Consider the following 15,910-nt stretch of genomic DNA (forward strand, 5'->3'; position numbering starts at 1 on the left):
GTCTTCTTCTACATGTAGACTAGTAGGGACCACGTGAAGAAGCAGAAACCTTTGTAACATGTTTATGTTGAATAAAAACATTCAGTGAGAGAACAGAGTCTGACGTGGGAGTGTTTTTATTCTTCACTTTGAGGATCTGGTTGAACCTGTTGGGGCGAAACTCATCAGTGTCTCACGTATCGGTCTGAAGGTGTTAAACTATTTGCCTTCAGGACAAACTGCAGCTTCTCACAGAGTACATGTTGTTACATGCAGGATTCTACTTCCTCATCACATGACATGTTGAACCCTCTGGCTCATATATCTGCTGTGCAAAGCATTGTGGGTAAGAATATCTGGTAAAGAAGTCTACTTGCACACTATACAATGAGACCTGATGAAGAACACAAACTGTTCCGTTTCTGCAACTCAAAATGCTTCTAAACAGCTCGTCTGCTTCTAATGAGACGACGGATGGCGTCTTGTGGGACGTCCTCCTAGACCTCATTCATGAACACACTCTGGCCCTAATGGCTTCCACTGGTTCTTCACTGGTTCCGGCTAGGTGACCTTATTGTACTCACCTCCCTGGTCCACCAGCCTTGGACTGGAGTCAGGTGCCTTCCAAACTGAGTCATCAGCAAACTTCTCTTACATCTTATGCGTTCATATTGATTTAGTTTTTGCCTGTATATTTCTAATGTGAATTTGCTTTATCTTATTTGTCTTAAATCACACAAACCATGAAATGATTCTGTGTGTAGCGTTTGTGGCAATAAGTGACTCCTGATCCTGATCCTGCGGTTGATTTGTTAGATTTTCCCCGCAGCACCTGAAGGCAGCAGCACCTAAAGGCAGCAGCAGCTCCTGAAGGCGGCAGCAGCACCTGAAGGCAGCAGCCCCCGCCCCCTCGTCACTAAGTCAGTGACGTCACGGCGTCGCTTCCTTGTTTTGCCAACTTCCTGTCGGAGCAGCCGCTGCTAGCTCTGCTAACTGGCCCTTCCGCGACTAAAGGCAGCCGGTGAGAGTTAGCGACAACAACAACAACAAAAACGACGCTGTCACGCGGGGGGGCGAAACAATGATGGCGTCCAGCTACAACGCCAAAGACGAGGACGGACACATCACCGTGACCGGGCCCGGTGGCGGCGCGGGGCTGCGGAGCAAGAAGCCCGAGAACACCGCGTTCAAGCAGCAGCGGCTCCCCGCCTGGCAGCCCATCCTCACCGCGGGCACCGTGCTGCCCGCCTTCTTCATCATCGGCCTCCTCTTCATCCCCATCGGCATCGGCCTGTTCGTGACGTCAAACAACATTAAGGAGTTTACGGTGTGTCCCCGCCCAACGGAGACACTAAAGTGCACGTTTTTAGAAGTTATTTACGAATATTCTATTTTATACTGTTGGTGGTAACACGAGAAGCATTGGTCATCATTATGGTCCTAATACCTGTCAGTACTAATCTAGTAACTAAATCAATATAATTGACCCCATGTCCTTAAGCACGTGACCGTGGTATCTACACTTGTATCTGACAGCTCGTGGTGGCTGCGACATGTTTTTCTTCCTGACATTTTGGCCTGTACCCTCTTACATGTGACCCTGTGTGACAGATCGATTACACGGGGGCCGACAACTCGAGTCCCTGCTTCAACTGCTCCCAGAACTTCAGCTGGAACAGCACGATGCCGTGCACGTGCACCGTGCCCTTCTACCTGGACCAGCCCTACGAGGTATCACGAGTACACATCACAAGTATTCCACATCACAAGTATTCCACACCACAACTATTCCACATCACAAGTATTCACCTGGCCACTTTTCTTAACCAACAGAGCAACGTCTACGTGTACTACGGCCTCTCCAACTTCTACCAGAATCACCGCCGCTACGTCAAGTCCAGAGACGACAGCCAGCTGAACGGAAACCTCAAATCTTTGCTGGTACGAACGAGGTCACCAACAGGCGATGACACGTGTGTGAGGTCACAGGCTGCTCAGTGCGTCCATGACGTAGTGCCGTTAACCTTTGGTCTCCTCCTCCTCTCCCCCCCCCGGTAACAGGAGCCCAGTAAGGAGTGCGAGCCGTACGCCTACCATAACAACGTGCCCATAGCGCCGTGCGGCGCCATCGCCAACAGCATGTTCAACGGTGAGCCCCCCGCTCCGCCCCCCCACGGCCCGCCGGCTACAGTGTATCTAACCACGCCTTCTTTGTTGTTGGCGGGCAGACACGCTGGCGCTGTTCTACAACCACCCCAACGGCACCAACGTCCCGATCCTCCTCGGCACCACCGGCATCGCCTGGTGGACCGACAAGCACGTCAAGTTCGGGAACCCCGGCGGCGCCGACTCGAACCTCACGGCCGTCTTTCAAGGTGCCGCCGGCTGCTGGTCGTTGTCTTTGAGCGCGCCGGAGGGATCCTCCCGCTCTTTGTCCTCCCGCTCTTCGTCCTCCCGCTCTTCATCCTTCTGTCTGTTTCAGGGACCACGAAGCCGCTGAACTGGCGCCGGCCCGTCTACGAGCTGGACTCGGATCAGAGCAACAGCGGCTTCGTCAACGAGGACTTCATCGTGTGGATGAGGACCGCCGCCCTGCCCACCTTCCGCAAGCTCTACCGCATCATCGCCAAGAGCAGCCAGATGGTGCCCACGCTGCCGCCAGGGAACTACACCCTGGAGGTGGTCTACAGTATCCTCCTCCGTTAAAAGGCTCCTGTTGATTTGCTCAAACATTTCTCCAATCGTGGTATAAAGCAAACGTCACCTGACTCCTTCAGTGAATAATCCAACTCCAGATACGCGACTCACAGACAACAAGCACACACCTTTAAATCAGCATTTAGACCTTGTTATTCTTTGCTTTGTCGTCACTTTGATCCACAAACACGCCTTAAACCGGTTGAAACCAGATTACCCCGTCCACAGCTTCGAGGGCCGTAAGCGGATAATCCTGAGCACCATCTCCTGGATGGGGGGCAAGAACCCGTTCCTGGGCATCGCCTACATCACCGTGGGCTCCGTCTGCTTCTTCCTGGGCGTCGTGCTGCTCGTCATCCACCACAAGTGTGGCAACCGCAACAACGGCGCCGACATCTCCAACTGAGGGCCCGGCAGCGCCTCGTTATCCCCAATAATAATAATAATAATAATAAGCTGTGTGAGATAACTGCAGCACCCGAGGACACGTTTACGTCCTACAGTTACACTCATTACTGCTCTGAGCCCTTTGCTTCCTGCACTGATCCATACCTAAACTAAAATGTTAATATTACAATTATCAGCAAACAGCTGTATGCTACTGAACCTCTGCAGATGTGGTAAGGTCGTTATTGTTGTTCTTTCGACTGCGCCACAGAAAAATGATGCATAAAAGTATTTGATGTTACGTCCTGCAGCAGTTGTCTCACAACAACCCTGTAATATATATATACATAATGTGTATATGTGTCATTCTGACAGCCTCTTATGGGGGTCAACGTGAGTGGGAGCGTTGCATGCTGGGAAGCCATGGCGTAAATGTGACTCTTGAGCTCGTCTTTGTGTCTCGTGTCATCGGCCCGCCTTCAAAGTAAAAGCACGCCTCCGCTGAGTGAGAAGCTTCATTGTTGTTGATGTGAGTAAATGTTTGGTGTCTTGTGGGAGTCTGAGATGCACGTTGTCGTGGCTTTAGTTGTTCAAATGCAAAACGAACATCCACACGGCATCACGTGTCTCATACATGGGATTCAATGTCCTGCTGTGATGAAGAGGAGGCTGTGTCTTTTCAATGTGCACAGTGAAAATGCTTGTTTTATTTTTTTTTGTACATTTCATCCAGATAAGTTGTCTGCAATCCAGTGGACCAGATTTCTTTTTATACTCCATCTGTGTTGTTGCTTTGAATGAATAAATGGTTCATTTAAATTTGAAACTTTGAGGTGTTTTATTTAATATAGTTCCTTGCCTTGCTTTATCAGTAATGCATATTTAATATTTTATTTATATTATTTATTCATAGGGATACAAGGAAGAAGAACACATGCTATTTACTGCAAAGTACTGATAAATGTGCATTTGGGAGAATTTGACCTCTATTAACAGCTTGTAGCCAGTTTTATCTCATAAACAGAACTGGAAAAAGTAATCAGATATTTAACCTATAGTAACACCAGTAATATAGTACTCTGAAAGTACTCACTCAACACAATACTTATAGTTTATTTGCATTACTTTATAGTTTAATACATAAGGATGCATTTATTTCCAGTGTTTTACAACAAAGTGATTAAACATGAGAGCAAATAACAACGTTAAACAAGAACAAATACTGCCAGGAAGGCACAGAACAATACAATATGTAAAATATAAAATACAGAGATGAAACAAATGAAGTTAAAAGAGCAGTAAAATATTCAAAAGAATAGAACTGAATAGAATTGTTTAAAATAAAGGATGTAATTCCTCTTGAAGACTGGTGGTGGCAGCGGAGCGCGCAGCACAAATAGAGTCTGCCGTCAATACCAGCAAAGAAGAAGAAGAAGCCAAAAGCGGAAGCAGTTACCTTGTGTCCTTGTGTGAGAGGCGACCGCGAACGGACTATAAATATGAACAGGCACATATTTGTGAGTTTATTCGCCTTGAACTTTGCGTGTATCCAGCGTAAATAGTATTTGACAAATAACGTAGACGTGTAACCTAAAACATGGGGACAGGGAAGCAAATTGCGGCTACTTTAAGCTAGCCACAGCCGGGCTAAGGGTCAAAGCCGGGTGACGTTAAGACGCCACCGCCGGAAGAGTTAGCATAACGTTTAGCTTTAGTGCTAGTTTTCGGAAGTAATCTTTCCTTTTTAATCGTTAACATGTATATAGCGTTATGTAAAAGTAGACCTAACGTAACTATTTAAATGCGGTTTCGTTGCGTCAACCCCGCGTCCTCTCTTGCGTGCTGACGTCATGTCCCCCTGTTGTTCCCAGGCTCTCCACCAGGTGGCGCGGAGGACCTTCTCCAGCTGCGCGCGCAGGCAAGTCGAGAACAAAGTGCCGCAGAAACAGAAGATGTTCCAGGTAAAATAACCATAATCTGATTTAAAATACACAAACTGCCCCATGAAGCTACTTTTAACAAAAAAAAAATCCCCTATTTACGTGACCTGAGATGTTACTAAGCATATTCAACTTTAATATTGTATCTTTTAATTTCATCCTACTGCTTCTGACTCAATATTGATCTAAATATTGTAATTTATACCTCCATTATACTTAGAAGTAATGAGTTAGTAGATTGTGCGACTATTTTTTATTTTTCTTTACAAATTTGAATACATGTTGATGTATAACAGTAAAATGGGGCAGTGAGGTGGACAAGTGTCTTTGTTAAACTTTTCCCAGAACTGTGTTATTGCACAGGACACCGTTTGGTAGAACATTTAAAGTAATGAACCTCTTTCTGCTCGCTGGTCGTCTTCACCGAGCATCAACTGTTTGTTTGGGACGAGGAGGCTTTGTCCTGATGTCCTGGAGGTGTTTGTCCCCTGCAGGAGGACAACGGGCTGCCCATTCACCTAAAAGGAGGCCCCGGGGACGCCATCCTGTACAGAACCACCATGGTGCTCACCATCCTGGGTGAGGACGCGAGAGCCTTCAGGCCCACAGCGGCTCCCTAAAGGTTGAGCTAGGAACCCAAAAATGCACGAGCTGGAGTCCGAGGGAGGAACTTAGTGACCTTTGACCTACCCGTATCCGTCGGCTCAGTGTATTGGGCCTAAAATATATCTATATAGATTATAAAAACTATGCTGAAGACGTACTACTTCAAACCTAAGCTCAGAATATTTAATCTACCCCTTTTTTGTTTTAAGTTTACTGAAGCTTCTCATTCTGTTTCTTTCGTTATAAATATTTATCTAATGAGCACAATATGTCTGATTTTTGTGAATACCTTTTTAAATGATTTTAATAAGAAATATTTTTGGAAACGCTTGGAAAAGAAACGCTTGTTTATTCATTAAGACTTTAAGCAAACCGTTTTACTGGTTTTAATAGTAATGCTTGATGGTCTCCTTCCTTGCAGGAGCTGGCTTCGTCGTCTACGAGCTGGTGAAGGCGGCGTTCCCTCAGAAGAAATAACTCCGCCCCCTCAGCGGTTTAATTCCATTTCCACTTGAATCCGTCGGCCAGCTGCTTATATCGTGTAAAAAAGATGAAGATTAGCCTCTGTGTCCTGTCATGAGATATTTGGTCACGTTCATGGGATCAATATTTATTCCTTGCGCTCTGTCTGATGATCTGAGGATCAATTAAATAAAAACCTCATGACTAAAACGTGTTTGAACGCTTCATTTGTTTCCAAACACATAGACTTCTGTTACATTGAGTCATACATTTGTTTCTTTTAATGATTTAATATGAAATTATAAAGCAAAATGAAATGATCACTAATCAATAATTAAACTCCCATTAGAACTGAACTGAAACAGAACAGAACTGATTTTGAATGATAAACTAAAGCAGTAACAATAAATCCTCACTTTACAAAGGCCTGGTGAGTTTTTGGGGGTGTGGCTTATTGAAAGGTGTTTCTATTATTCTGTCCACCCATGAACTCTAAAGCGCGTCTGCAGCGCGTCTGATGTGAGAAGATTAAGAAGAACGAACGTGCTCTTTGACCATGAACGTGCCTTCCCTTCGCCACCAGAGGGCGACGTTTCCAAAGAGAAGCCGAGCTCCATGCAGAGCGTTCAGTGCATCCATCTGTCCACCGAACGACTCTCCTTCTTCTCCTTCTTCTTCTTCTTCTTCTTATTTGTTGTTTTCGGGCGAATTCCTCTCCGCTGTCAGTTTTAATTTAAGTCCGGAGAGCCGGCGCCCTCGGGCCGGTTCCGGTACCGGTCCGCACCCCGAGCCCCCAGCAGCGTCCCGCACAGACGCGCGGTGCTCCCGGGCCTCCCGTCGACGGAGGGCCGGGAGGAGGAGGAGTAAACCCGCGGAGGGCCCTCGGCCACCAGGGGGCGCCGCGGGCAGAGTTGAACCTTCCAGACTTTCAGCCCCAGATCACAACGAGTCAAACGCTCCTTTTAATACATAATAATTCATTATTATTAGAATGTGCTGAAGGTCACTTTGTGACTTTGCTGCCCGGTTGCTTGTGATGTCATTTAGTAGCACTATGTGAGCTAAGCTCGCTGGCTAAGTGGACCCCTGGTCCCAGACGTGCTGTCTCGTTGTCCCTATTTGTCTCTATTTGTCTCCTCTTCTATTGTCATAAATCAAAAGCTTTGTGCAGCTGCTGCTTCTGTGCGACACTTTTGTTCCGTCGACAACCGGAATGATTCATTCAAACAGAAAGAGAGCAGGCAAAGACTTGTGGGTTTTTAGGTCTGCCAGACTGTGTAATATTTTCCCATTGATTCTCGAAAAGGGGGGTCAGCCCCCCCCCCCCCCTCACACACACAGAAAAAAGGCAGATGTGCACTTCTGTCTCCTTGTGGCCAGACGCACAGAAGCGCCTCCATCACCGGAAAGGAATGCACACAACTATGTAAAAGTTTCCGACTGTGTGTGCGCGCGCGCGTGTCTCTCTGCGTGCGTGTGTGTCTCCGTGCACTTCTCCTCGGAGGTTGCACATGGTTTTGGGGATGTCGTCAGAGCTCGCGGGCGGGGAGCAGCCCCCCTGTTAAGTAGCGGGTCGCTCGGAGAGTCTTCCCACTTGGAAAGAGGCTCGCCGACGCGTCTGGGAACCACCGGAGAAAAAAGGGAAGATCTCCCCGGACCTCCAGCGGACCTCCAGCGGACCTCCAGCGCTCAGCAGACACTTCTCCCCGTGAACTCTGATCCGTGGACACACAACCAAAGACATCCGGGTCCTCAGGTCAGTGCCCCGTGTCCCTCCGAGGGGAATGACCCGTTCAATACTTGTGGAGGATGGTTACTGCCTCATATTTCACTCACCAGTCACGCGTGGACGCTTTCTTTGGCTTTGCGGTGCGTAATTGCGCACGACGCACAGCGGGCTTAACGTTACCTCATCAGCACATTTTAGAGGCTAAACTTTGCCATTGCAGCAGAACTTTCAGAAGGAAAACAGAATCGAACACAAAGAGAGGAGAACATTTAGCAAATTCAACAAGTTGGTTTTCCATGATCTAAAATCCTCTTTATGTGTTGACTTTTAGGCTTTTATTGTTAATGTACATTCTACAATAGAACTTTTAGAAATCAAGTCTAGATGGTTTCCACGGGGCAGGTGTCCTCGGAGGTCTGGTGAAGCCCTGAGGCTGCCACGGGGCAGATGTTTGCAGATGTTTAGAGGGAGAGGGAGAGAGAGGAAAGGGTCTAACCGCCTCCTCGGTTCCGCCTCGCAGCTTCTTCCATGAGCCGCTGAGCCGCCGAGCTGAAGATGAAGAGCGGAGCGTCTGCGCTCCTGGCGCTGCTCCTGGCCTCCTCCATGGCCTCCTCCGGGGCCCAGGGTCCAGGTAAAGCCGCTCTGCTCCTCCTCCTCCTCCTCCTCCTCCTCTCTGTGACCCAGCACATCTCACTCCTCCTCTTTCCTCTGCTCACTAGAGTTTGAATAAAGAAAGAATCACTCAGAGAAGACATCAGTGTGTGTTTTGTGACCTGGTTTCTCTTTTCAGCCTCAGTTTAAAGTTCTTGATTGATGACGTTGTGTCGCTCGCTCCAACAGCAACAAGAATGAATTCACCAGAGGAGCTTTTTAGTTTTGGTCCAAAGCTGAATGCTTGGACTCAGATGTCATGTAGCAGAGGCTGAAGTACAATAAAGCTGAACAATGAAAGCTTTTCTCTCTGAACTGTGTGGGGTTAGGTGGGGCATCCCTCCACCCAGAAGTAGTTTGATCTCTTTTACACCAGGAGGCACCATTGCTGGACAATCTATCCATCGCTGTAGATGAAGAAAAGAAACACCCAGAAGGCAGCAGGCCAACTTTCCTCCCCACGCCTTCTTCTCCTGATGGAACAGACAGACAAATATGAGTTTCACATTATTTTCCAGAGGTTTTGGAGGTTATGAGAGAAGAGGATCTGCTCCTCTGGATTTTCTCTCAGCATTAAAAAAAGTGCAGTAAAAACTCATTGGAGGGGAGGCTTTACCTTTTTGTTCTTCGGGGAGCGTGTCTGACCCCCTGTGACCCTTCTAATGTTCCAGGGGGGGTTGGGGGGGGTATGGCAACCACAACGGGGTCGTTTATATTCCACCGCTTGGATTAGTTTGACGTTTAAAATGCTTGAAGAAAAGGCCTCTGCTCTCTAAACTGACTAATTTCAAAATGAAACCAGTTTAGAGCCCAGATCTGCGCCTCAAAGAACAGACCCACTGCAGTGTGAAGTGTGAAGTGTGTGTGTGTGTCTGTGGTTTAAGAGCTTTTCGGGTAGTTTTTGTCCCATTTGGAAACAGAAGCAGCAGCCCCGCCCGCCGCGGCCCTCAGAATTGACTCACCAGGTTGGTGGTTCCTCCGTTTTTTAACCCCGTCACCCTCTCCGGTCAAGCCTGGACCGAGTCCTCGCTTCACGACAATATTTCACAATGATATTCTTCACTCCCCCTACTAACAGATGGTTGGTGGTCTAGAAAAGCCCTTCAGCTATAGTACTGTAATCTTTGAAACTCTAGCTAGATAAACAATTATCAGCGTACGTTTGGTTTTATTGTGACTTTTATTAGCGTTGCCTCAGGAGAATCTGTGCAGTAATAGATCAGCGTTCCTCCAGCATGAAAAGATTGAGGATTAGATTTAGGTTTCCACCTGTTACAGGTTGGTAGAGATTTTAGTTTAGAGAAGAATTCAATATCAATGCGACTATCAGTGTGTTTCTGTGTTTTAACTTATTGAGCGATCAACAGAGTATATTCCACTAGAAATACATATGTCCAACTCACTGGTGTTCAGAAGCGGTCAATTCATCAATATTAAAGATTCATCCTTTCTTGCAGAAAAATCTGATTATTTGCCTTCATTCATGTCGTTAACATACTTTCACTTGTAATTTGAGGCTACTTCCAACGTATTTAATAGTGGTACATTTTAAACTTTTAAAAGAAGAATATGTAGATTATAGCAACCTTTTACTCATTAATTATCTCATTATCGACCCCAACCTGAAGAATATCATTTTAAAATATTACAAAATAATAATCTGTATCCTGTTGTGTGCATGGAAACCTTTTGTCCTTTGCCCCAAGTTGTTGAAAACAACTTTTCATGTACACGTGACGCATGATTTCCTACCAAAATAATAAATTAGATTTTAACCTGTGTGCACTTTGTTATCATCAACTCCAGCGGTTCTTAAATTACTGCAGATCCTAAAAGGATTCAGCAAAAGGAGAAGAAAGATTGAATATTTAAAAACATAACATTTAGTAAGTAATTTAAGAACATCTGGTGCAGATGTTTGGAAAGGTGAACAGAAAAAAGATGTACACGTGACCTCACCGGCATTGTGTATTCTTTTATGAGGTTTGCAATGGAGATTGATTGATCCGATTTTCTCCCATTGTATAATCAATACTGGAGAGTTTCATCAGATCTGTGTTGTTGGTGTTTGTCAATTCAACATCAGTTGGATTGAGGTCATGGACCGTCTGCAGGAAGTCAGCCGGTCCATGTTCTAGTTTGTGTGCGGAAAACTTTCTTGTAATATGTTTTGCTAACTGGCTATTTTTTTCCAGAATTTTAAAATTTCTTCCTTCACATTAACAGCCAAAAGAGATTATTTGATCAGAAACAAAATATAAAAAATATGTCAGTTTTTTAGTTTAGTTTGTTAATATGACATATATGGAAGCAAAGAATGGCCATAACAATTGTAATTTTCAATAAATGTATATTGATCTGAATTCTACAGGAATTCATTTGAAGGTTTTGAAATTCAAAAGCATCAATTCTAATATTGTCCATTTATAAAACTGTCAGATGCAAAAGTTGGCTACCTGACAGAGCTAACATTAACATATATTCTTACCTGTTATAAATGTCAGGTGTAATCATTACCTACCTTACGCTACCTGACAGAGCTAACATTAGTTTGTATTCTTACCGTTAATAAAGCAGGTGTTACTATTACACAAGCTAAGCTATCTAATGTTAGCTTTTATTAAGCATTAAGCTAGCTGACAGAGTCAAAGTTATCTTATATGCTTACTTTTAATACTTGTCAGGTGTAATCATTACCTACATTAAGCTAGCTGACAGAGTTAGCTTATATGCTTACTTTTAATAATTACCTATGGTAAGCTATCTAACGTTAGCTTGTATTCTTAGCTGTAATAACCGTCAGATAAAATTATCACCTACCTTTAACTAGCAGACAGAGTAAACGTTATATATAACGCCTATATTCTTACTTTGAATAACTGTCAGGTGTAATTATCACCTAAGCTATCTAACCTTGGCTTGTATTCCTGTAATAACTGTCAGGTCACACTTTCAGGTAACTATGTGTACTGTAGAAAATTGTACAAATATATTCCAAAATCAGTTAGTTTTGTCAAAAAAATGTGTAAAGGACATAACCATTAACCAATTGGACAGATGCTTAATTGATTCCATTAAGGTGTGATTGCTTTTAATACGTCAACTGGATGAACAAATAGTTCAATAACCAATAATAACTTAATATGACCAAATAAACTTAATGAATTTAAAAACGTTCAATCTGTGTACCTTGAATTTCGTTTGACGTTTAATGTACACTTTGTTTAGCCCAACAGTCTGAGAGTTTAAACTTGAGATTGAGATGGCCTTTCTTTGCTTCTGGAGATCTGGTCCCAGACAAAATTCCCCCACTTTCCATCCGCCCTGTTTGTGTTTCCTTCCAAACCGCAGGAAGGTAACGTTGTGTTGTTTTCTTGTGTTGGTTGTCTCAGTGTGTTGTTGCTTGAGTTTTTGAGCTCAAACAAGAGGTCATTTATACCCCCCCTCTTCAAAATGGCTTCCACCACATCTCTATTTTCTTTGTCTTTGTTGGGTTTGTTCCAGCAGTGAACATGTCCGAACTTCCCCCTGGAAGTGTTGACTGATTTACCTACATTTCAATACCTCCACCTCTTGAGGCTCAGATTTAACCGTTTTTACTTTTTTTCTCCACAGTCGACCCACCGACAAATTTGAGATTTAAGATTTTAAATGAGAACACGGTGCAAATGGTGTGGAGCAAACCCCAGTCGAGCATAGAGGGCTACAGAATACGAGTGACCTCAGACACAGGTGGGTGCTCATTAAACCTGCGAGTTATGTCCTGCCAGGCACGAACGTTTTAAGTGTCATAAACTGTCTTAGACATCGCTCTGCCCAGCAAGACTCAACAATCCCCCCAATTATCTGAAGATCTCTGCAGACACATGTTTGGCTCCGGGAGCTCTAATGACATTTAAGAAGAAAAAAAAAGAACACGAGAAAAACATTATCACTGCCATGGAAAAGTTGTCAGTATTAGTTTAGCTCAAAGAGGGAAGGTGTCACATCCATCTGAGTTCATTAAATAGCTGAAATCAGACAGAAGTCCACAGAGACATCAACACTTGAGTCAAAAGGGGTTTTCATGGTTGGACACTTAGCTCAAATGGTCTCAATTCTGCCATTTGTAGTCAAACTTAAGCTGCTTTTGTTTGAGTCCACACATAAGAAAGTCATAACCTAGTTATAAGTGTGGATTAAACAAATGTATGCATCAGGTGGATGTGCTGTTTCATACAAAGAGATTAGCTGCTACTGAATAAATTCACTCGGGTACAGTTACTGTTACGTAATAAAGGAGACAGATGTACCGTTAGCTGATAGCTACGTTCCACTGTACCTGTTAGCCTACGTCCCGTTAGCCAACTAGCTAACTGACTCATTTAATAACTTCCAGTCGAACCTACCAGAACATTCTATAAAGGGTGAATTAAGAAGCAGAGCTCTTTGACCTGTAAAACACAAAAGTGTCAACAGTTATTTTTGTCATAGTTGAGTACAAGTGAGGGCTTAAGTTGATAATGTACTTAGTTTGTAGAAATGTATTGGATTTTTTCATATTATTAATCCCGTAAATAGGAGCAATGGCAAGATCTCAACCAGTAGAATCAACATACTGTAACACTGACTATTGAACAAAAACTGACTATTTGATGCCAAGTCATTTAATGGAAGAATTGTGTCTTTAAGGGTTAACATTTGTAGTAATACGGAAAGATTTCATTAAATGAATCAAACTGTTAACGCTGCTCTTCCAGTCCTCAGGTTCTTCTGAAGACTTGTTTTCACTTTCGGAGAAATGAAGTCATGCCATAGTTTCCTAATAGCTTCCCTCTGACTTTACTTTTTTTTTTTTTTTTTACATTTTTGTAGACGAACCAACGAAAGAATTTACTCTGCCGGCATCTGCGACAAAGACCTCCATCCCTGACCTGAGTCCAGATGTGAATTATGCCGTAACGATACTTGCGTACGCCGGATCAGAGGAGAGTCTGCCGGTCAGCGGCCAGCTCACACGTGAGTCACCAAGTCCATTCAGGTCTGATAACCACAACCAGACGCTGGAGAGGTCTCATGTACCCTGTGCACCCGGTTCAATGTTCAATCAATCATCTGTTCTAAATTATTTTAGTTTGGCTTTGCGTAATAACTGTGCTATAGAATAGCCGTACCGAAGTAAACGAGGAACAAGTCCTCACAAAGAAAATTCTTCCATCTGATGACAGATGCTGAAGATCTTGTAAAAGCTACAGAACAACTGCGAAATGGACCAAATGTTCTCAACAGATTTTGGAACGTTGAGATCTTTAGAATCTTCAATGAGGGGAAAACCTTTGGCGTCATGACCTTATTCATGAATTGGAAACAAAATGATCGAGTTTGGTGATTGGGCGGTTTCTATCTTGGATTTTTGACGTTGCCATGTTGTTGCTGTTTGGTTGCAACCAATGGAAAGAAGTGAACTTATTTGGAAGACATAGGAGTGAGACAGAGACGCCTGACACGTCTCTGCTAGACACCTGTCAATCAGTGGCTAGCCCCGCCCTAAAGCATCACCTGCTTTATGGTCTGTTAGACTCTAAATGGTCCATCATTCAATAAATGAACATCATGCTGCATTGAAGAAGACTTGAAACTAGAGACTGAGACCATAAAGTCATGTTTACAATGTTTACTGAGGGAATAAATCAAGGAAGAAGTAGAGTCATTTCCTCATAGACGTCTATGGGAGCAGAGGAGTCGCCCCCTGCTGGTCACTACACAGAAGTAGAGTCATTTCCTCATAGACGTCTATGGGAGCAGAGGAGTCGCCCCCTGCTGGTCACTACACAGAATGCGACCTGAGGTTCAGGGCATCCATAGGGGTCTCAAGATGACCATGATGGCTCATAAGACAAAGCAAGTCTAAAAACTTACACAAAATCATCATATATTTTGCTCTAATTCAATCCTTCTTCTGGTTGAGCTTGTTAAAACGTGTCCCCAGTCTCCAGAAGTAGCTTCACGTGAAGGAATCACAGGCCAAAATGATTGGTAAGCCACTGATTTAGAGGAAAGGAAATGCATTAAATATATGGATAAGATGGCAGAAGGAAAGAGCCGACAGAGAGGGGTGTGTGTGCGGCAGTTTGCTGGGGAGGCGCCGCAACGAACACTGTTGACATCAACAAGCTTGTTTTGCCATTTGGAAGCTTGCTTTGGACGTTGTTTATCGGACAAAATGAGGATCCCATCCAACACGATGACGCGGTTGTGCTGTTGTCTTTCAGTCGAGTCGAGTGGCGACACCAGAGGAGCTTCCAGGAAACCAGACCCTTCACATTCCACCAGTGAGTCCTTTCTTCATTCCAACCCTGAAGTGAGGAGTGGGCCTAACTCCCAGCGCCATGCCGCGAAATACCTACCTTCTCCCTTCTGTCTCCTCCTCTAGCTGACAGATTCCTTGCTGCCTCTCACTCCTCCCCCTTCTCTTTGCTTTTTACCCAGAATGCTCCTCCAGCGCCGTGGCCGATGTGGTGTTCTTGGTGGACGGCTCCTGGAGCGTCGGCAGGCCGAACTTCAAGTACGTGCGCGGCTTCCTGTCGGCGGCGGCCGGCGCCTTTCAGGTGGGGGCGGACCGGACCCGGGTGGGCGTGGTCCAGTACGGCAGCGACCCGCGGACCGAGTTCCCCCTCAACCGCCACGCCACCCGACCCGAGCTGCTCCGCGCCATCGGCTCGCTGCCCTACAAGGGGGGAGACACCAAGACAGGTGGGTGGTGCCTCCACCTCCATGACTGGATTCTATCAATGCTTCCAACAGCTGTTATTCTTGTTTTCTACTCTTCACCTAATGGACATAAATATGAATGTACAGAGGAGAGGAAACTCGGTAAATACACAATAACAGAAATCGAGTATTCGTTGTGATCAAAATACTGAAGAAATATTGCAATATTTGCATTTTAGATTGAGACAAAACGTTTACTACTCTTTATTCAGCAGTTTATTGTCTCTTTTCCAAATCCAAATGTTGAAAACTGCTCATTAATGAGTGAAGAAGAGTTGCACCTTCATCGTTAAAGCCACGATGATGTCTCGTTGCGTCCGCAGGCGACGCTCTGGACTACGTCCTGAAGAACAGCTTCACCGAGGAGGCCGGGGCCCGGAAGGACTTCCCCAAAGTTCTGGTGATCATCACGGACGGCAAGTCGGAGGATCCGGTGGAGACCGCTGCCCGCCAGCTCCGGAGCGCCGGGGTGGAGATCTTTGTGCTCGGTACGTCGCCACGAGCGGTTCGCCACTCTCAGCCGGGAGATGAACGATCACGGGGGTCAAAGGTCACGGGAGGGGGGTCACGGCTGGGTGAAATAGTTGGTGTAGGTCGTAGCGGGGTGGAGTCTTCTCTCATCACAGATGTACAGAAGCCCTGAGAGGCTGGAAACATCTGGTCATCTCATTTCAAGATGTTTATGACAGAAGCCACGTACCTTTTTTAA

The 15,910-nt window shown here is 45.1% G+C and overlaps 3 protein-coding genes across 3 annotated transcripts in view; all 3 read left to right on the plus strand.

Annotated features, from left to right (window-relative positions):
* The first annotated feature begins 899 nt into the window (after window positions 1-899).
* Window positions 900-3,889, plus strand: LOC119195359 (cell cycle control protein 50A-like). The gene is made up of 7 exons (XM_037450222.2): window positions 900-1,306; window positions 1,591-1,710; window positions 1,813-1,920; window positions 2,041-2,128; window positions 2,208-2,354; window positions 2,462-2,668; window positions 2,889-3,889. Exons 1-7 carry the CDS (start codon window positions 1,061-1,063, stop codon window positions 3,080-3,082), a joined length of 1,110 nt encoding a protein of 369 aa, XP_037306119.2. The 5' UTR covers window positions 900-1,060; the 3' UTR covers window positions 3,083-3,889.
* A 561-nt stretch (window positions 3,890-4,450) lies between these two features.
* LOC119195362 (cytochrome c oxidase subunit 7A2, mitochondrial-like) lies at window positions 4,451-6,281 on the plus strand. The gene is made up of 4 exons (XM_037450226.2): window positions 4,451-4,580; window positions 4,935-5,024; window positions 5,498-5,582; window positions 6,031-6,281. Exons 1-4 carry the CDS (start codon window positions 4,563-4,565, stop codon window positions 6,084-6,086), a joined length of 249 nt encoding a protein of 82 aa, XP_037306123.1. The 5' UTR covers window positions 4,451-4,562; the 3' UTR covers window positions 6,087-6,281.
* Window positions 6,282-7,530: 1,249 nt separating this feature from the next.
* The window catches only part of col12a1b (collagen, type XII, alpha 1b), a 55,954-nt gene continuing 47,574 nt past the window's right edge, over window positions 7,531-15,910 (plus strand). The window contains exons 1-7 of the mRNA XM_037450188.2: window positions 7,531-7,827; window positions 8,321-8,431; window positions 12,067-12,183; window positions 13,306-13,449; window positions 14,703-14,762; window positions 14,920-15,183; window positions 15,525-15,689. Of these exons, the coding sequence (XP_037306085.2) occupies window positions 8,356-8,431; window positions 12,067-12,183; window positions 13,306-13,449; window positions 14,703-14,762; window positions 14,920-15,183; window positions 15,525-15,689 (826 nt within the window). The 5' untranslated portion in view covers window positions 7,531-7,827; window positions 8,321-8,355. The remainder of the gene's footprint in view (window positions 7,828-8,320; window positions 8,432-12,066; window positions 12,184-13,305; window positions 13,450-14,702; window positions 14,763-14,919; window positions 15,184-15,524; window positions 15,690-15,910) is intronic.

Source organism: Pungitius pungitius, chromosome 20 (assembly GCF_949316345.1).
Source record: "Pungitius pungitius chromosome 20, fPunPun2.1, whole genome shotgun sequence".
Taxonomy (NCBI): Eukaryota; Metazoa; Chordata; class Actinopteri; order Perciformes; family Gasterosteidae; genus Pungitius; species Pungitius pungitius.

Coding starts and splice junctions, on each gene's coding strand:
- LOC119195362 (XM_037450226.2), top strand. Junction 5,025..5,497: donor AGAAACAGAAGATGTTCCAG/GTAAAATAACCA, acceptor TGTCCCCTGCAG/GAGGACAACGGGCTGCCCAT. Junction 5,583..6,030: donor CATGGTGCTCACCATCCTGG/GTGAGGACGCGA, acceptor CCTTCCTTGCAG/GAGCTGGCTTCGTCGTCTAC.
- LOC119195359 (XM_037450222.2), top strand. CDS start 1,061: ATGATGGCGTCCAGCTACAACGCCAAAGACGAGGACGGACACATCACC. Junction 1,711..1,812: donor ACCTGGACCAGCCCTACGAG/GTATCACGAGTA, acceptor CTTAACCAACAG/AGCAACGTCTACGTGTACTA. Junction 2,355..2,461: donor CCTCACGGCCGTCTTTCAAG/GTGCCGCCGGCT, acceptor TGTCTGTTTCAG/GGACCACGAAGCCGCTGAAC.